The sequence below is a fragment of the Gobio gobio genome (genome assembly GCF_949357685.1).
Source record: "Gobio gobio genome assembly, chromosome: 16".
In the NCBI taxonomy this organism is placed as follows: Eukaryota; Metazoa; Chordata; class Actinopteri; order Cypriniformes; family Gobionidae; genus Gobio; species Gobio gobio.
In genome coordinates this window covers 32,377,500-32,391,152 of record NC_137109.1, presented here as the reverse complement: position 1 = coordinate 32,391,152, position 13,653 = coordinate 32,377,500, and the positions used below count along the sequence as shown (strand labels likewise).

Sequence of the window (13,653 nt, the reverse complement as noted above, 5' to 3'; positions counted from 1 at the left end):
AATTTGACAGCTTGTTAAATCTTGTGAATGATTAAGAATATGTTCTCACTGATTGAGCCATGGGGTTTGTAAGAATATGTTTAAGAAACAACAAATGCTTGATAAAGAGTTCAAACCAACACATACTTACCATTGCAAATATTTGCTGTTGCTGCTTTCGGTCTTCTCCATTACTTTTCCATGAACAAGAATGGGCTGACGGAGTCCGAAAGGCCCTTTTGGTCTTTTCAGGTTAAAAAAAAAAAAAAGAGAGAAAAAGTCATAATATATAACACATACATTATATACAGTACAAAGTACTATTTACATCACAATATTTGGATTTTACATGCAAAGGCATTAAAAGCATGGTAAGTGTTGTGGTTACTGTCTATTTACAACAAAAATCACATTAAAACTACCAATACTGTGGTAAAAGCATGGTAAGTGTTGTGGTAACTGTCTATTTACAACAAACATCACATTACAACTAAGGCTGTTTTTATTGTGCTTCTACTACAAATGCCACGTTGGAACTACACTAGTTGTTATTATTAAAAAAAAGGTCTATAGCACGTCACGTGACAGTGTTTAATCGCCCTATTAGCAAGGTGTGTTGATTTAGAAAGCAAAGAAAAGCGAAGCCTGAGTGGAAATGAAAGATATAATGCAGTGACTGAACATAATCTGATCAATAACGACAGAAAATACTTTATATCAAACATTCATGGCTACTCACCAACATGTGGCACACGTGCACTGATGCCAAACATCGCGATGTATTCTGAATGAGACTTCTTCAGCGAGATTTCATACCGATAGAATACCGGCAAAGGTTTCCCATTGAAAGCAATGGAGTTCCCAGTTCGTCTATAGTCTGACGCCGGGGGGTATGGCCGTGCCTGTGGCGTCTTCACTATGACGCCGTGGGGCGGATGGAAACGCAGATCGCTTTTGGGTCTTTTCTTCACATAAATCAATCGTTTGGCCTCGGAACAGTTGGAATACTTGACATTTTTCAATAAAGTGTGCATGTTGTCTGTTATATTTTGTGTTTTATATCATATAACGCAAATGGGTAGGTTAAGGGGCGGGGTTGGGCTACTTTCAAACGTGTCTGAATAGCGTAAATACAAATCAATAAATGTAAATAAAATAATGCTGGCTGATTAAATTGAGAATCATACTCCAACATGTCATAATGGAAAAAGTATAACCCAATAAATAGTTACATCGTGATAACATTCACATGCCCAACACGTCTGTGTATGACGCCAAAGGTGTCTCATTGGAATCACTGCAGTACCCTTAACGTCGAAAAATGCCTTTCAAGGGGTACCCTGGACGTAAAAAAGTGACGACGAGGGGTCCTGACCAAGCGTCAATATGTGACGAGTGGGAGTGAGACTGTGTTGATGGATCCATGTTCTCATTCTGTTTACGCCAAATTCTGACTCTACCATCTGAATGTCTCAACAGAAATCGAGAATCATCAGACCAGGCAACATTTTTCCAGTCTTCAACTGTCCAATTTTGGTGAGCTCGTTCAAATTGTAGCCTCTTTTTCCTATTTGTAGTGGAGATGAGTGGTACTCGGTGGGGTCTTCTGCTGTTGTAGCCCATCCGCCTCAAGGTTGTGCGTGTTGTGGCTTCACGAATGCTTTGCTGCATACCCTAATACAAAAATTTATTATAATTATATAAAACATATAAAAATGCTAATTTTAAAGAAAAATATGTCAGACGGACTTAGAGACGTTTGCAGCTGAAGTCTTCAGAAGGCCTTTATTAACCCTGGACTTGTATGGGTTACTTTTATGATGGATAGATGCACTTTTTTGGACTTCAAAATCAGAACCGCCATTCACTACCATTATAAAGCTTGGAAGAGCAGTGACATTTTTTTTTATATAACTCCAATTGTGTTCATCTGAAAGAAGATAGTCATACAACTTGGTTTGAGGGTGAGTAAATCATGGGATAATTTTCATTTTTTGGGTGAACTAACCCTTTAACTATGATATTATCATTTATAACACTGTAAAAATCCAACTTCTTTTTTCATCAGACACACATGTTGATTGAACTATTTAAGGTAGTAAATGTATAATTTTTAATCAATAATTTGGGAAATAATTTGTGTTTGGCCAAAATTATGAGGATGTGTACATTTAATTGTCCTTCAGTTTTAAATGATAAAACATTCATGCAGTTTTTTCGAGTCACCATTAGTATTATTAATAATGTTCTGTTCAATTGAATTTTTATATATATAACCTAAAATATATATATTTTTATATATAACCTAAACCTAAAAAGTGGACTTCAGAACCACCAGTTTTGAAAACTTAGTTTCACAGTAGTTTATTCAACCCCTTGTAACGGTGGTGGCAATAACTTTCATCAAATACTTAATGTACTTGCTGTGGACAGTGACTTTTAAGCATTTACAGACATGATCTAAAAAAACGACCTATAGGAAATGTGGGATTTTTTTGAGGGTTTTATTAGGTACATTCTTAAAAATCAGTATAGATATCATGTTTTCAAACTTTCTATAATTTGACTTTTGAAGATATAATGAGCTTGAAAGAAGATTTAGCAGGAAAAAGAGGTCACGAGTCATAGGTCATGAAGTCAGCTGGAGCCATTAGGCCATTTATTGATGGATTCACAAGCACAGATTTTTTTTTTTCTTTTTATACATTTGTTTGTCATTTCTGGAATGCTTGTAATAGGAACATCATCAAAAGACAGTTCTTATGGCAGTGTTTTTCCGTACAAATGTCTCAGCATCATTTAACAGCTGATCTGTAGGTCAAAAATAATATTAAATATTTTAATTACAATATATTAATATCCATATATTCCATTTCCACATGCAAGATAACAATTTCTATCTTTTTTGCATAAATTAAATATAGTCTGAAAATCCAACGTTTCAAGCAATGCCTTCGCTCTTTCTATTAGAAAATGTTGCTTTTATTTAACAATACTGTTGTATCCCATTGTTTCGCTCTGTACTACACAACAGTGGCATAACAGCTCCGTTTACTCTCTGAGGTAAAAATTTATATTGATCAAGACGATACGAAGAAGGGAAAACTTAGCTGAAAAAGGTTGAACTTTACACAAATCACAAATACACAGACCAGTAAATGACATTAAAGAAAAGGAAGGTGAAGGGAAAGAGCGCACGGGCATATAGATCTACGCGTTTAGCTGCCGAGGGGATGACAGGTTTAGGAGGTGCCGGCTTCTTGTTGTTTTTGGCTTGCGATTTACCCAAAGCAGCGCTGACTTCAATGGGTTTACCATAGCAGTCAAAGTTTGAGAGTTCAAAGTCCCTTGGCAAAGAGCCTACGATGCTGAAGTCATTGGTGCGCAAATCTGACTTGGAGGTGCATACCTTTTTGCACCTTGTCTCTGTCACCTGAGAGAGATAAAGAGGGAGAGAGTGAGAAAAAGATGAATAAAGAAACAACATGTCAGATCTCAGCAACATCTGGTATGATTTTTCCTGAAACGTTAAAGGGATAGTTCACCCAAAAATGAAATTCTGCCCCCATTTCCATTCATTCCCTCACCCTCATGTTGTTACAAACCTGTATGACTTATTTTCTTCAATGAAAAACAAAAGGAGCCATCTGTAAGAATGTCCAAGCTGCTCTCTGCTATACAATGAAAGCAACTGGTGACTAACAACACAACTTCCCATCCATTCATTGTAAAACAGCTTGTTCTTTCTGTTAAATATATCTAGTTTTGTGTTTCACTGACAAAAGAAAATCATACTGGTTTGGAATGACATGTGCCCAGAATAATATTTGTAATTAATGTAAGTTTTATTGATTATGCAAAAATGTATTATTATAATTATTATTACTCCAGAATACCTGTTACATGTCCAAAAAAACAAAAAAAAAAACAGTTCTATTTATTTATTTGTTATTGATCAGTAATGCTGAAATGTGAATATAGCATAGTCTAGAAAAGAAGCAAAATAAATAAATTGCAGTAAATCCTGCAATATATTTAAATGCATCCAAGAACAGAGTATATTGCTAAATGTATTTACATGCATCCAAGGGGCAGTCATGGCCTAATGGTTAGAGAGTCAGACTGGTAACCCAAATGTTGTTGATTATCAATACCAGCAGAAAATGGTTCCCTTGAGCAAGGCACCTAACCAGCGGCTATCACATGTCACTTATACACTTTTCTCAATAATATGCATTGCACATAGACTCATTTCTCAAAGAGTCTGAATACGGTTCGGTCGAAGATTCAGTCTCTCTAAACCCCTTCTTTCCACAAGCCTACTCTGCTCTGATTGGTCAGATGGCCCAGTCTGTTGTGATTGGTCTACCACTTACAGCACATGTTGGAAAAGAAAGGTCAATCAATTCCAGAGCAAGTCCTCATCTTTTTGAAATGCATGCAAAGTCGATTTGCAGCTCTGAAAACCGCATCTTCTTGATATGTTGACAACACGAACCCAAATCTTCCAGGCCTCAGCTACAACTACAGTGTTTGAGTGCGGGTTAAAGTAGATGTCGTTCACGGGGAGCCAATGAAGACCCTAGGCTGGCATTATGCAAATTTGTTGCATTGTTACGTAGGAGAACTGACAAGAACAACAAGAACTGAGATTGGAATTGCTGACAACTTATATTACACATTGCATGAAAGGTAATATTCGAAAAAGCATAATGGGGCGCTAACCTTGATAACAGGACATTTTGACTGAACCATCCCTTTAATTTCACACTCAGGTATTTTCATTTGTATAATTAGGAAATGAACAAATGATAGCTGGCAGGCGGATCATTTATGCATTATGATACTCATTCAAGCATCAGACATGGACAACTCAAACCAATTCTGATTAATTGTTTCCCTAAGAATTGTGTCCCTCATGTAGAGGCACATACACTATCTGTCTCTCTCTTTTTTATAGCATTTTCCTTTCTCTTGACACTCTGAGGTGCTGGGAAAGGGGGAGTTTGAGGACAGGCAATTATTTTGGGCTCTTCCTAAAGCCCTAACAGGGCAGAGGCAGTGTAGCGTGGCCCTCCCACGCAGGAACAACAGGAGAAGAAAAGAAGAGGTGAGAAGAAACACCTACCCTGCATCGAAATAGAACAAGACAAGCATTAAGAACTGATGTGAGCTGAAGTCCGATTCTCTCTCTCTCTCTCTCTGACTAACAGAGCAGAGGGATGTCTGGATAAGTGATGTGACTGATGGTCTAATGCCAACTTGTCTGTTGTATTAGTTCTGGATGTGTGAAAAGGGGCAGAAGCCATGCAGTGCTGGACCGCACTACTTCCCACTGGGCACACAACACTAAAACCCTCAAACAGCTTGATATATTTTCTAGTGCACAGATTTTGGAAACTGTCTGTCAAATACAGTATTGGAGCTTTCATATCCTTCTAATAAATATTGTCTGCTCAAAAGCTTTCAGCATGTCTGAACAGCCATTAGATGGCTGGAGAATCAGTGGCAGAAAACAAGCCTTGGGACGCTTCCAAACAACGCTTTAATTCAGAGCAATGAATGGGGTTTTCTTGGAGGTCAGTAACTTACAGGGGTTGTGCAAAGAGCATGTGGGTTAATTTCGGGTCAGATGTTCTTCTGGTAGCTGTCAAGGTCCAGTCTGGGAGTAAATGTGTGGCAGTGGTTGCAAACACAGTGCATCCTTAAGCCTCCCTCTGGGGCCAATTTAAAGCTTATAATAGACTTCAGCAGACCACATTATTCAGCCTATTTCTCCTGTCTGTCAGGCAACCCTTGCCTCCAAGCTCCTCTTCCAATTGTTGCTATAAAGCTGTCTGTTTTCTGAAGAACGTGAAGTACTGTGATTATCCCACCTACACTTTTGCATGCAGACCTGACATTTTAGATTATATAACTACAGGGACAGCAATGCAGCTGAACACAATAAAACAGAATTTAAACAATGATCTCTTTAAAAGGGTACAATTACCCATGGGCTGCTTAAAGGGATAGTTCACCCAAAAATGAAAATTCTGTCATCATTTACTCACCCTCAAGTTGTTCCAAACCTGTATGAGTTTCTTTGTTCTGCTGAACTCAAAAGAAGATATTTTGAAGAATGTGTTTGTAACCAAGCAGAGAGAGCAACCATTGACTACCAAAGAAGGGGAAAAAAACTATGGTAGTCAATGGTTGCTCTATCTGCTTGGTTACAAACATTCTTCAAAATATCTTATTTTGTGTTCCGCAGAATAAAGAAACTCATACAGGTTTGGAACAACATGAGGGTCAGTAAATGATGACAGAATTTTCATTTTTAGGTGAACTATCCCTTTTATCTCCGTCTCTATATTGTACTGTCATGGAATAAAACATACTTAGAATGAATACAGATGTGTCAAGTTTGTACTTCAGAATCTAAAATATAGTAAATAAAATAAATAATTAACAGAATATTATTTTATATAATTGTTAATGTTTATATATTAATTTTAATATATACACTACTATTCAAAAGTTCAGAGTCAGTAACATGTTTTAATGTTTTTGAAAGAAGTATCTTATGTTCACCAAGACTGCATTTATTTTTCATATTATTACAATTTTAATGTTTATGTTTATGGCAAAACATTAAAGGTTTCAGTGTCACATGATCCTTCAGAAATCATTCTAATATGCTGATTTGGTGCTCAATTATCATTTCTTAATATTATCAAAGTTCAAAATGGTTGTGCAGCTTAGTTTGTCTGGCTTTCACCAGACCAAACTCAATTTAAGATTGAACATTGGTCTGGGGAGTCTGCTATGTATTTTCTACTGCACAAGAGGCGTGATAAACGAGCATAAATTAAATGACTCCGTACGCAACTGGATAGTCCTTCAACCAATCAGACCACAAAAGGCTTGATAAACGAGCATAATTCAAATGACTGTATGCAACTGGATAGTGCTTCAACCAGTCAGACCACAAAAGACCCGATCAACGGGCAACGACCCATCGCTTCTCTATCCGTCATCGTGTTAAACCTGCCAATAGCGCGCCAGGTGGATAAGCCAGTCTGTTATTGGTTCCCACAACAAGGAGAAATTTAAGCATCTGAACAGTAGTGTATATTAAATATATAATTATATACATGCTTTGAGTATTTTTAAATATACATAAAAAATACAATAAATTTAAATGAAGGTAACACAAAATACTGCTACACCCCCATGATACAAATATGGTATTAGATGGTAAAACAATGGTACTTTAAGATTATGGATGTTCAAAAAAGTGATATTGCCGTGTCCAAAAACACTTTTTGGTTGCATTATGAATTGTGACAGCATACAGTATAATCATTTTGTTTAAATAGAGTCAGCTGGTTGTTTCTGACCTGTAGCGTACTGACGTGTATAGGGGTGCTTCCCATGCCATTGACAGTGTTCTTGGCAGGGGTCTTTCCCTCTGCTTTCTCTTTGGCGGCAATCTTTGCTCTCTCCGCCTCCAGCCGTTTAGGGCTGTTAAGCATCACCTGAACCACAGCATATTCGACCAGAGAGGCAAAGCCAAAGAGCAGGCAGGCAATCAGCCAGATGTCAATCGCCTTTACATAGGAGACTTTGGGCAGTTCAGAGGCCAGAGACGTGCACTCAGAAGAGAGCGAGAGCACTGACAGAATCCCTGCAGACAAAGACAGTGGTCATTAGATCAAATTAGGGGAGAGATGAGTTTATACATTGATCTGAAGTTGTTTCCAAAGATAACACTATAGCAGACTGTACAACATAATAGGAAGGCATCTGTAACAGCATTAGAACAGTGGGTAATAAATGCCATCCATGTATTTTAAGTTCTTTGTAACTGATGGTCACCTCCTTCTTTGTTTATACATTACAGTTTAAAATGAAAGATGTTTTAATGTTTCTGAAAGTCTCTTATGCACACCAAGGCTGCATTATTAAATAGATAAAAATACAGTAAAACAGTAATGTTGTGAAAATAGCATAATATTTTTTGTGGAAACCATGATGCATATTCTTAAATAAATGGAAAGTTCAAAAGTAACATTATACAGTTATTGTCTTTATTGTTAATGTCTTTTGATCAACTTGCTGAAAATAGAGAATATTACTGACAAAAAATGTGAATTATATACCTATGCCAATGCAATGATGCTTAAAGAATTTTTTTTATTATTAAAGATGCATATATATATACAGTGAGGAAAATAAGCATTTGAACACCCTGCTATTTTGCAAGTTCTCCAACTTAGAAATCATGGAGGGGTCTGAAATTGTCATCGTAGGTGCATGTCCACTGTGAGAGACATAATCTATAAAAAAAAATCCAGAAATCACAATGTATGCTTTTTTTTTACTATTTATTTGTATGATACAGCTGCAAATAAGTATTTGAACACCTGAGAAAATCAATGTTAATATTTGGTACAGTAGCCTTTGTTTGCAATTACAGAGGTCAAACATTTCCTGTAGTTTTTCACCAGGTTTGCACACACTGCAGGAGGGATTTTGGCTCACTCCTCCACACAGATCTTCTCTAGATCAGTCAGGTTTCTGGCCTGTCGCTGAGAAACACAGAGTTTGAGCTCCCTCCAAAGATTCTCTATTGGGTTTAGGTCTGGAGACTGGCTAGGCCACGCCAGAACCTTGATATGCTTCTTACAGAGCCACTCCTTGGTTATCCTGGCTGTGTGCTTCGGGTCATTGTAATGTTGGAAGACCCAGCCTTGACCCATCTTCAATGCTCTAACTGAGGGAAGGAGGTTGTTCCCCAAAATCTTGCAATACATGGCCCCAGTCATCCTCTCCTTAATACAGTGCAGTCGCCCTGTCCCATGTGCAGAAAAACACCCCCAAAGCATGATGCTACCACCCCCATGCTTCACAGCAGGGATGGTGTTCTTGGGATGGTACTCATCATTCTTCTTCCTCCAAACACGTTTAGTGGAATTATGACCAAAAAGTTCTATTTTGGTCTCATCTGACCACATGACTTTCTCCCATGACTCCTCTGGATCATCCAAAGGGTCATTGGCAAACTTAAGACGGGCCTGGACATGTGCTGGTTTAAGCAGGGGAACCTTCCGTGCCATGCATGATTTCAAACCATGACGTCTTAGTGTATTACCAACAGTAACCTTGGAAACGGTGGTCCCAGCTCTTTTCGGGTCATTGACCAGCTCCTCCCGTGTAGTTTTGGGCTGAATTCTCATCTTTCTTAGGATCATTGAGACCCCACGAGGTGAGATCTTGCATGAAGCCCCAGTCCGAGGGAGATTGACAGTCATGTTTAGCTTCTTCCATTTTCTAATGATTGCTCCAACAGTGGACCTTTTTTCACTAAGCTGCTTGGCAATTTCTCCGTAGCCCTTTCCAGCCTTGTGGAGGTGTACAATTTTGTCTCTAGTGTCTTTTGACAGCTCTTTGGTCTTGGCCATGTTAGTAGTTGGATTCTTACTGATTGTATGGGGTGGACAGGTGTCTTTATGCAGCTAACGACCTCAAACAGGTGCATCTAATTTAGGATAATAAATGGAGTGGAGGTGGACATTTTAAAGGCAGACTAACAGGTCTTTGAGGGTCATAATTCTAGCTGATAGACAGGTGTTCAAATACTTATACAAATAAATAGTTTAAAAAATCATACATTGTGATTTCTGGATTTTCTTTTTTAGATTATGTCTCTCACAGTGGACATGCACCTACGATGACAATTTCAGACCCCTCCATGATTTCTAAGTGGGAGAACTTGCAAAATAGCAGGGTGTTCAAATACTTATTTTCCTCATTGTATATATATATATATATATATATATATATATATATATATATATATATATATATATATATATATATATATATATATATATATATATATATATATATATATATATATATATATATATATATATATATATATATTTCCAAATATTTTAAAATATATTTTTTATGAGCAAGCTCACATGGAATCACACAGATGCACATCCTTGTCCCTTATGTATTTGTTCCTTATTAAACATTTTATTTGTATTTGTATTAATAATTTACAAATATTTTGAATCTTTCAGCTTATTATTATATTTTATTCAAATGTAAACTCTTTCCCTGCCAGTTCCCTTTCGTTCAGTCACTACGACGTACGTTAGTGACTAACGAATGGGGGGGTTTCGCTTAGAAGCCAATCATCTTCTTCGTATTCAACAGCGCCCAATGGCAGTGCCAATGCCATGGGCATGCGGAATTTGCATGCGTAACTCCGCCCCACCTCGTGGGTATATCAGGAAGTACGCTGGCAACATCGCATTATGTTTCTGCTTTGGAGCCAAGAGGATCTCTTCACTCCTACAAGCCTGATCTGAGTCTTCGACAGCTTTTCGAGACGAGCAGCTTTCCAGAGGCGTTGGTTTTACGGCGCGTTCCAGTGATCATCATACTGCCTGCCTGCTGATCTGCGCAGTGGTCCGCTAGACAGCTGGTGTGTGGTCCCTGGGCGCTTCGGCGTTCTCTGCGAGGCTTTCCTCTCATAAAAGAGCTTACACGTGACGCGTCCTTTTCAGGATGTCTCGTCCGTGTACTTCTGGGTGTGGTCGGTTGCTTTCCTCCTCTGATGGGCACGAACACTGTCTGGTATGTTTGGGCTTTCAGCATGCTCAGACAGCGTTCGCGGATGAGTCATGTTCTCACTGCGGGAACATGACCATCGCAATGTTGCGGTCAAGACTCCATGACCTTCGTACTGAAGTGAGAGTCCCCTCTACCACACCCCGATCTACTGAGTCCCAGAGGCCCAGTACTTCGGCTGGTGGTCAGGGTGACTTGACGGTTACGGTGTGGAACAAAGCCCCGACGCTCATGCCTCGGGCCACACCCCCGTCTTGCACATTGCAACCCGCGAGCGTTCAGATGCAGATCGCGGGGCCGGCTCCGACCCCCCCGCGCATCTCGTTTGGCGCTCCGGAGGAGGATGCGATGTCGATCACCGCATCACAAGGTGGGCTCGAGTCCTCTGGAGATGATGACTCGGCTGTGCTGCCGCCCTCGGGCGTGCCAGCATTGCCCGAGTCAGATCCAGAGCTGACAGCCATGTTGTCTCGGGCAGCCGCGAGCTTAGGGATCGAGTGGAACCCTCCACCCTGTCCCGAACGCTCAAGGCTCGACGATTGGTTTTTGGGGGCTCGCGCTGACACCCGTCAGTCCTTGCCCTCAATACCTTTCTTTCCCGAGCTGCATGAGGAACTCACGCGGTCCTGGAAGTCCCCGTTGTCTTCCCGCGACCGTTCGGTGGCTTCCTCCGCCTTCTCCGTCCTCGATGGGGCGGCAGCTAAAGGGTACACTGGGATCCCTCCAGTTGAACGTTCTGTTGCGATGCAACTGTGTCCTCAGAGCGCTTCAACCTGGCGTGGTGATCCTAAGCACCCCTCCAAAGCCTGTCGGTTCACATCAACCTTGGTGTCGAAATCGCACAGAGCCGCGGGGCAGGCTGCCGCTTCGCTGCATGCCATGGCGATCCTTCAGGTCTACCAGGCCAGGATCCTCAAGGACATGCACGAGGGTGGAGTTGATCCGGGGCTCTTAAATGAGCTGCGTGCCGCCACCGACCTCGCTCTCCGGGCGACGAAGGTGACCGCACGCTCCCTGGGTCAAGTGATGTCCACAAATGTGGTCCAGGAGCGTCACCTGTGGCTGAACCTGGCCGATATGCGGGACACCGAGCGGACCCGGTTCCTCGATGCCCCCATATCCCAGGCCGGCCTCTTCGGCGGGGCGGTTGAGGACTTCGCCCAACAGTTCTCAATCGCCCAGAAGCAGACTGAGGCAATCAAACATGTACTGCCCCGGCGGCCAGCTGCTGCCTCCACCCAGCCGCCGGCACAGTCGCCTCAGTCTGCTCCACGCCGAGGACGCCCTCCTAAGGCTCCCGCCCCTCCCACCCGGTCCAAGCAGCAGCCTTCACCCGGGCCGGGTCGCGGAGGAAGCCGTAGGAAGGCGTCCAAGTCCCCTCAGGCCGCCCCGCGCCCCGCTAAACGCCAGGCCAAGCGGCGCTCCTGAGACGGACGGCTCAGGGATGGGAAATTCTTTCGAGGAGATGGTAGCAGGACCACTCCTTCCCCCGGTGGAGGGCCGGGGGAGAATCCTTTGTTCAGCTGCTGGCCCCCGGGTCAGCAGCACCCTATGTTGGTCAAAGAAAGAATTAACACTCCCATCCCTGAGCCCACAGAGTCCGGTGATGACGGTGCGCGCCACCCACGGGTCCCGCCACTCGCATCCCACTCTGTCGCCAGCCTCCTGGCAGAGCAGACCCCAGTGGAACGTGCGTCCTTCCCTGGTCTCCTCTGTCAGGACACAGCTGTCAACCGTGCCCCCGCACCGGGACGCCCCACAGCCTCCCATGTCCGGGCCGGTGACGCTGCATCGCTGCAAGCCCACACCGGGTACGTCTGTACACCGTATGACCCCGCTGGTGCAGTTTCTGGATGTCTGGCTTCAGCTTCCAGGGCTGTCCCGCTGGGTCGAGCGGACCATCAGGCGCGGCTACGCGATTCAGTTCGCGCAGGTTCCTCCCTGCTTCCGGGGAGTCCGCTCCACCATGATCGGGGCCAACGCCCCCGTCATGCGAGCGGAGATTGCCACCCTACTGGCGAAGGGTGCGATCGAACCTGTCCCTCCAGCCGAGATGAATTGCGGGTTTTACAGCCCGTACTTCATTGTACCCAAAAAGACCGGTGGGCTACGGCCAATCCTGGACCTGCGCGTCTTGAACCGTTACCTTCACCGGTTTCCGTTCAAGATGTTGACAGCGAAACGCCTTTTCGAATGCGTTCGTCCACACGATTGGTTTGCAGCGATCGACCTGAAGGACGCCTACTTCCATGTCTCCATTTTGCCTCGACACAGACCGTTCCTACGGTTTGCTTTCGAGGGGCGGGCATATCAGTACGCGGTTCTACCATTCGGGCTATCTCTGTCCCCTCGCGTCTTTACGAAGATTGCCGAGGCAGCCCTTGCGCCCCTTCGGCAGCACGGGGTCCGCATCCTGAACTACCTCGACGACTGGCTCATACTGGGTCCCTCTCGAGAGCAGGTTTGCGGACACAGAGATTTGGTGCTCCATCACCTAGCCCGTCTGGGCCTTCGGGTCAACTGGGAGAAGAGCAAACTTTGCCCCGCGCAGAGGATCTCTTTTCTCGGTATGGATATCGACTCGGTCGCCATGTGCGCGCAGCTTTCGAGCGAGCGCGCACAGTCTCTGCTGACTTCCCTTCGACAACTCGAGGGCAAGAGTGCGGTTCCACTGAAACACTTTCAGAGGCTCCTGGGGCATATGGCATCTGCAGCCGCGGTAACGCCGCTCGGATTGCTTCATATGAGACCGCTTCAGCACTGGCTACGCGATCGAGTCCCGAGATGGGCATGGCGGTCTGGCACGCTCCGGGTCCCAGTGACCCGGGCCTGCTTACAGACACTCACCCCGTGGTCGAACCTCAAGTTTCTACGGACCGGAGTGTCCTTAGAACGAGCTTCCCGGCATGTTGTTGTGACAACAGATGCATCATCCACGGGCTGGGGTGCCATGTGCAATGGACAAGCAGCCGCGGGCTCCTGGACAGGACCCCAGCGCCTTCTGCATGTCAATTGCCTCGAGTTACTGGCTGTACGGTTCGCCCT

General features: G+C 43.2%; 1 protein-coding gene across 1 annotated transcript in view; it reads right to left on the bottom strand.

The window, feature by feature from the left end:
* Positions 1-2,609: 2,609 nt before the first annotated feature.
* The window catches only part of glrbb (glycine receptor, beta b), a 34,255-nt gene continuing 23,211 nt past the window's right edge, over positions 2,610-13,653 (bottom strand). The window contains exons 9-10 of the mRNA XM_079838295.1: positions 7,362-7,648; positions 2,610-3,412 (exon numbers count right to left, since the gene is read on the bottom strand). Coding sequence (XP_079694421.1) covers positions 3,116-3,412; positions 7,362-7,648 — 584 coding nt within the window. The 3' untranslated portion in view covers positions 2,610-3,115. The remainder of the gene's footprint in view (positions 3,413-7,361; positions 7,649-13,653) is intronic.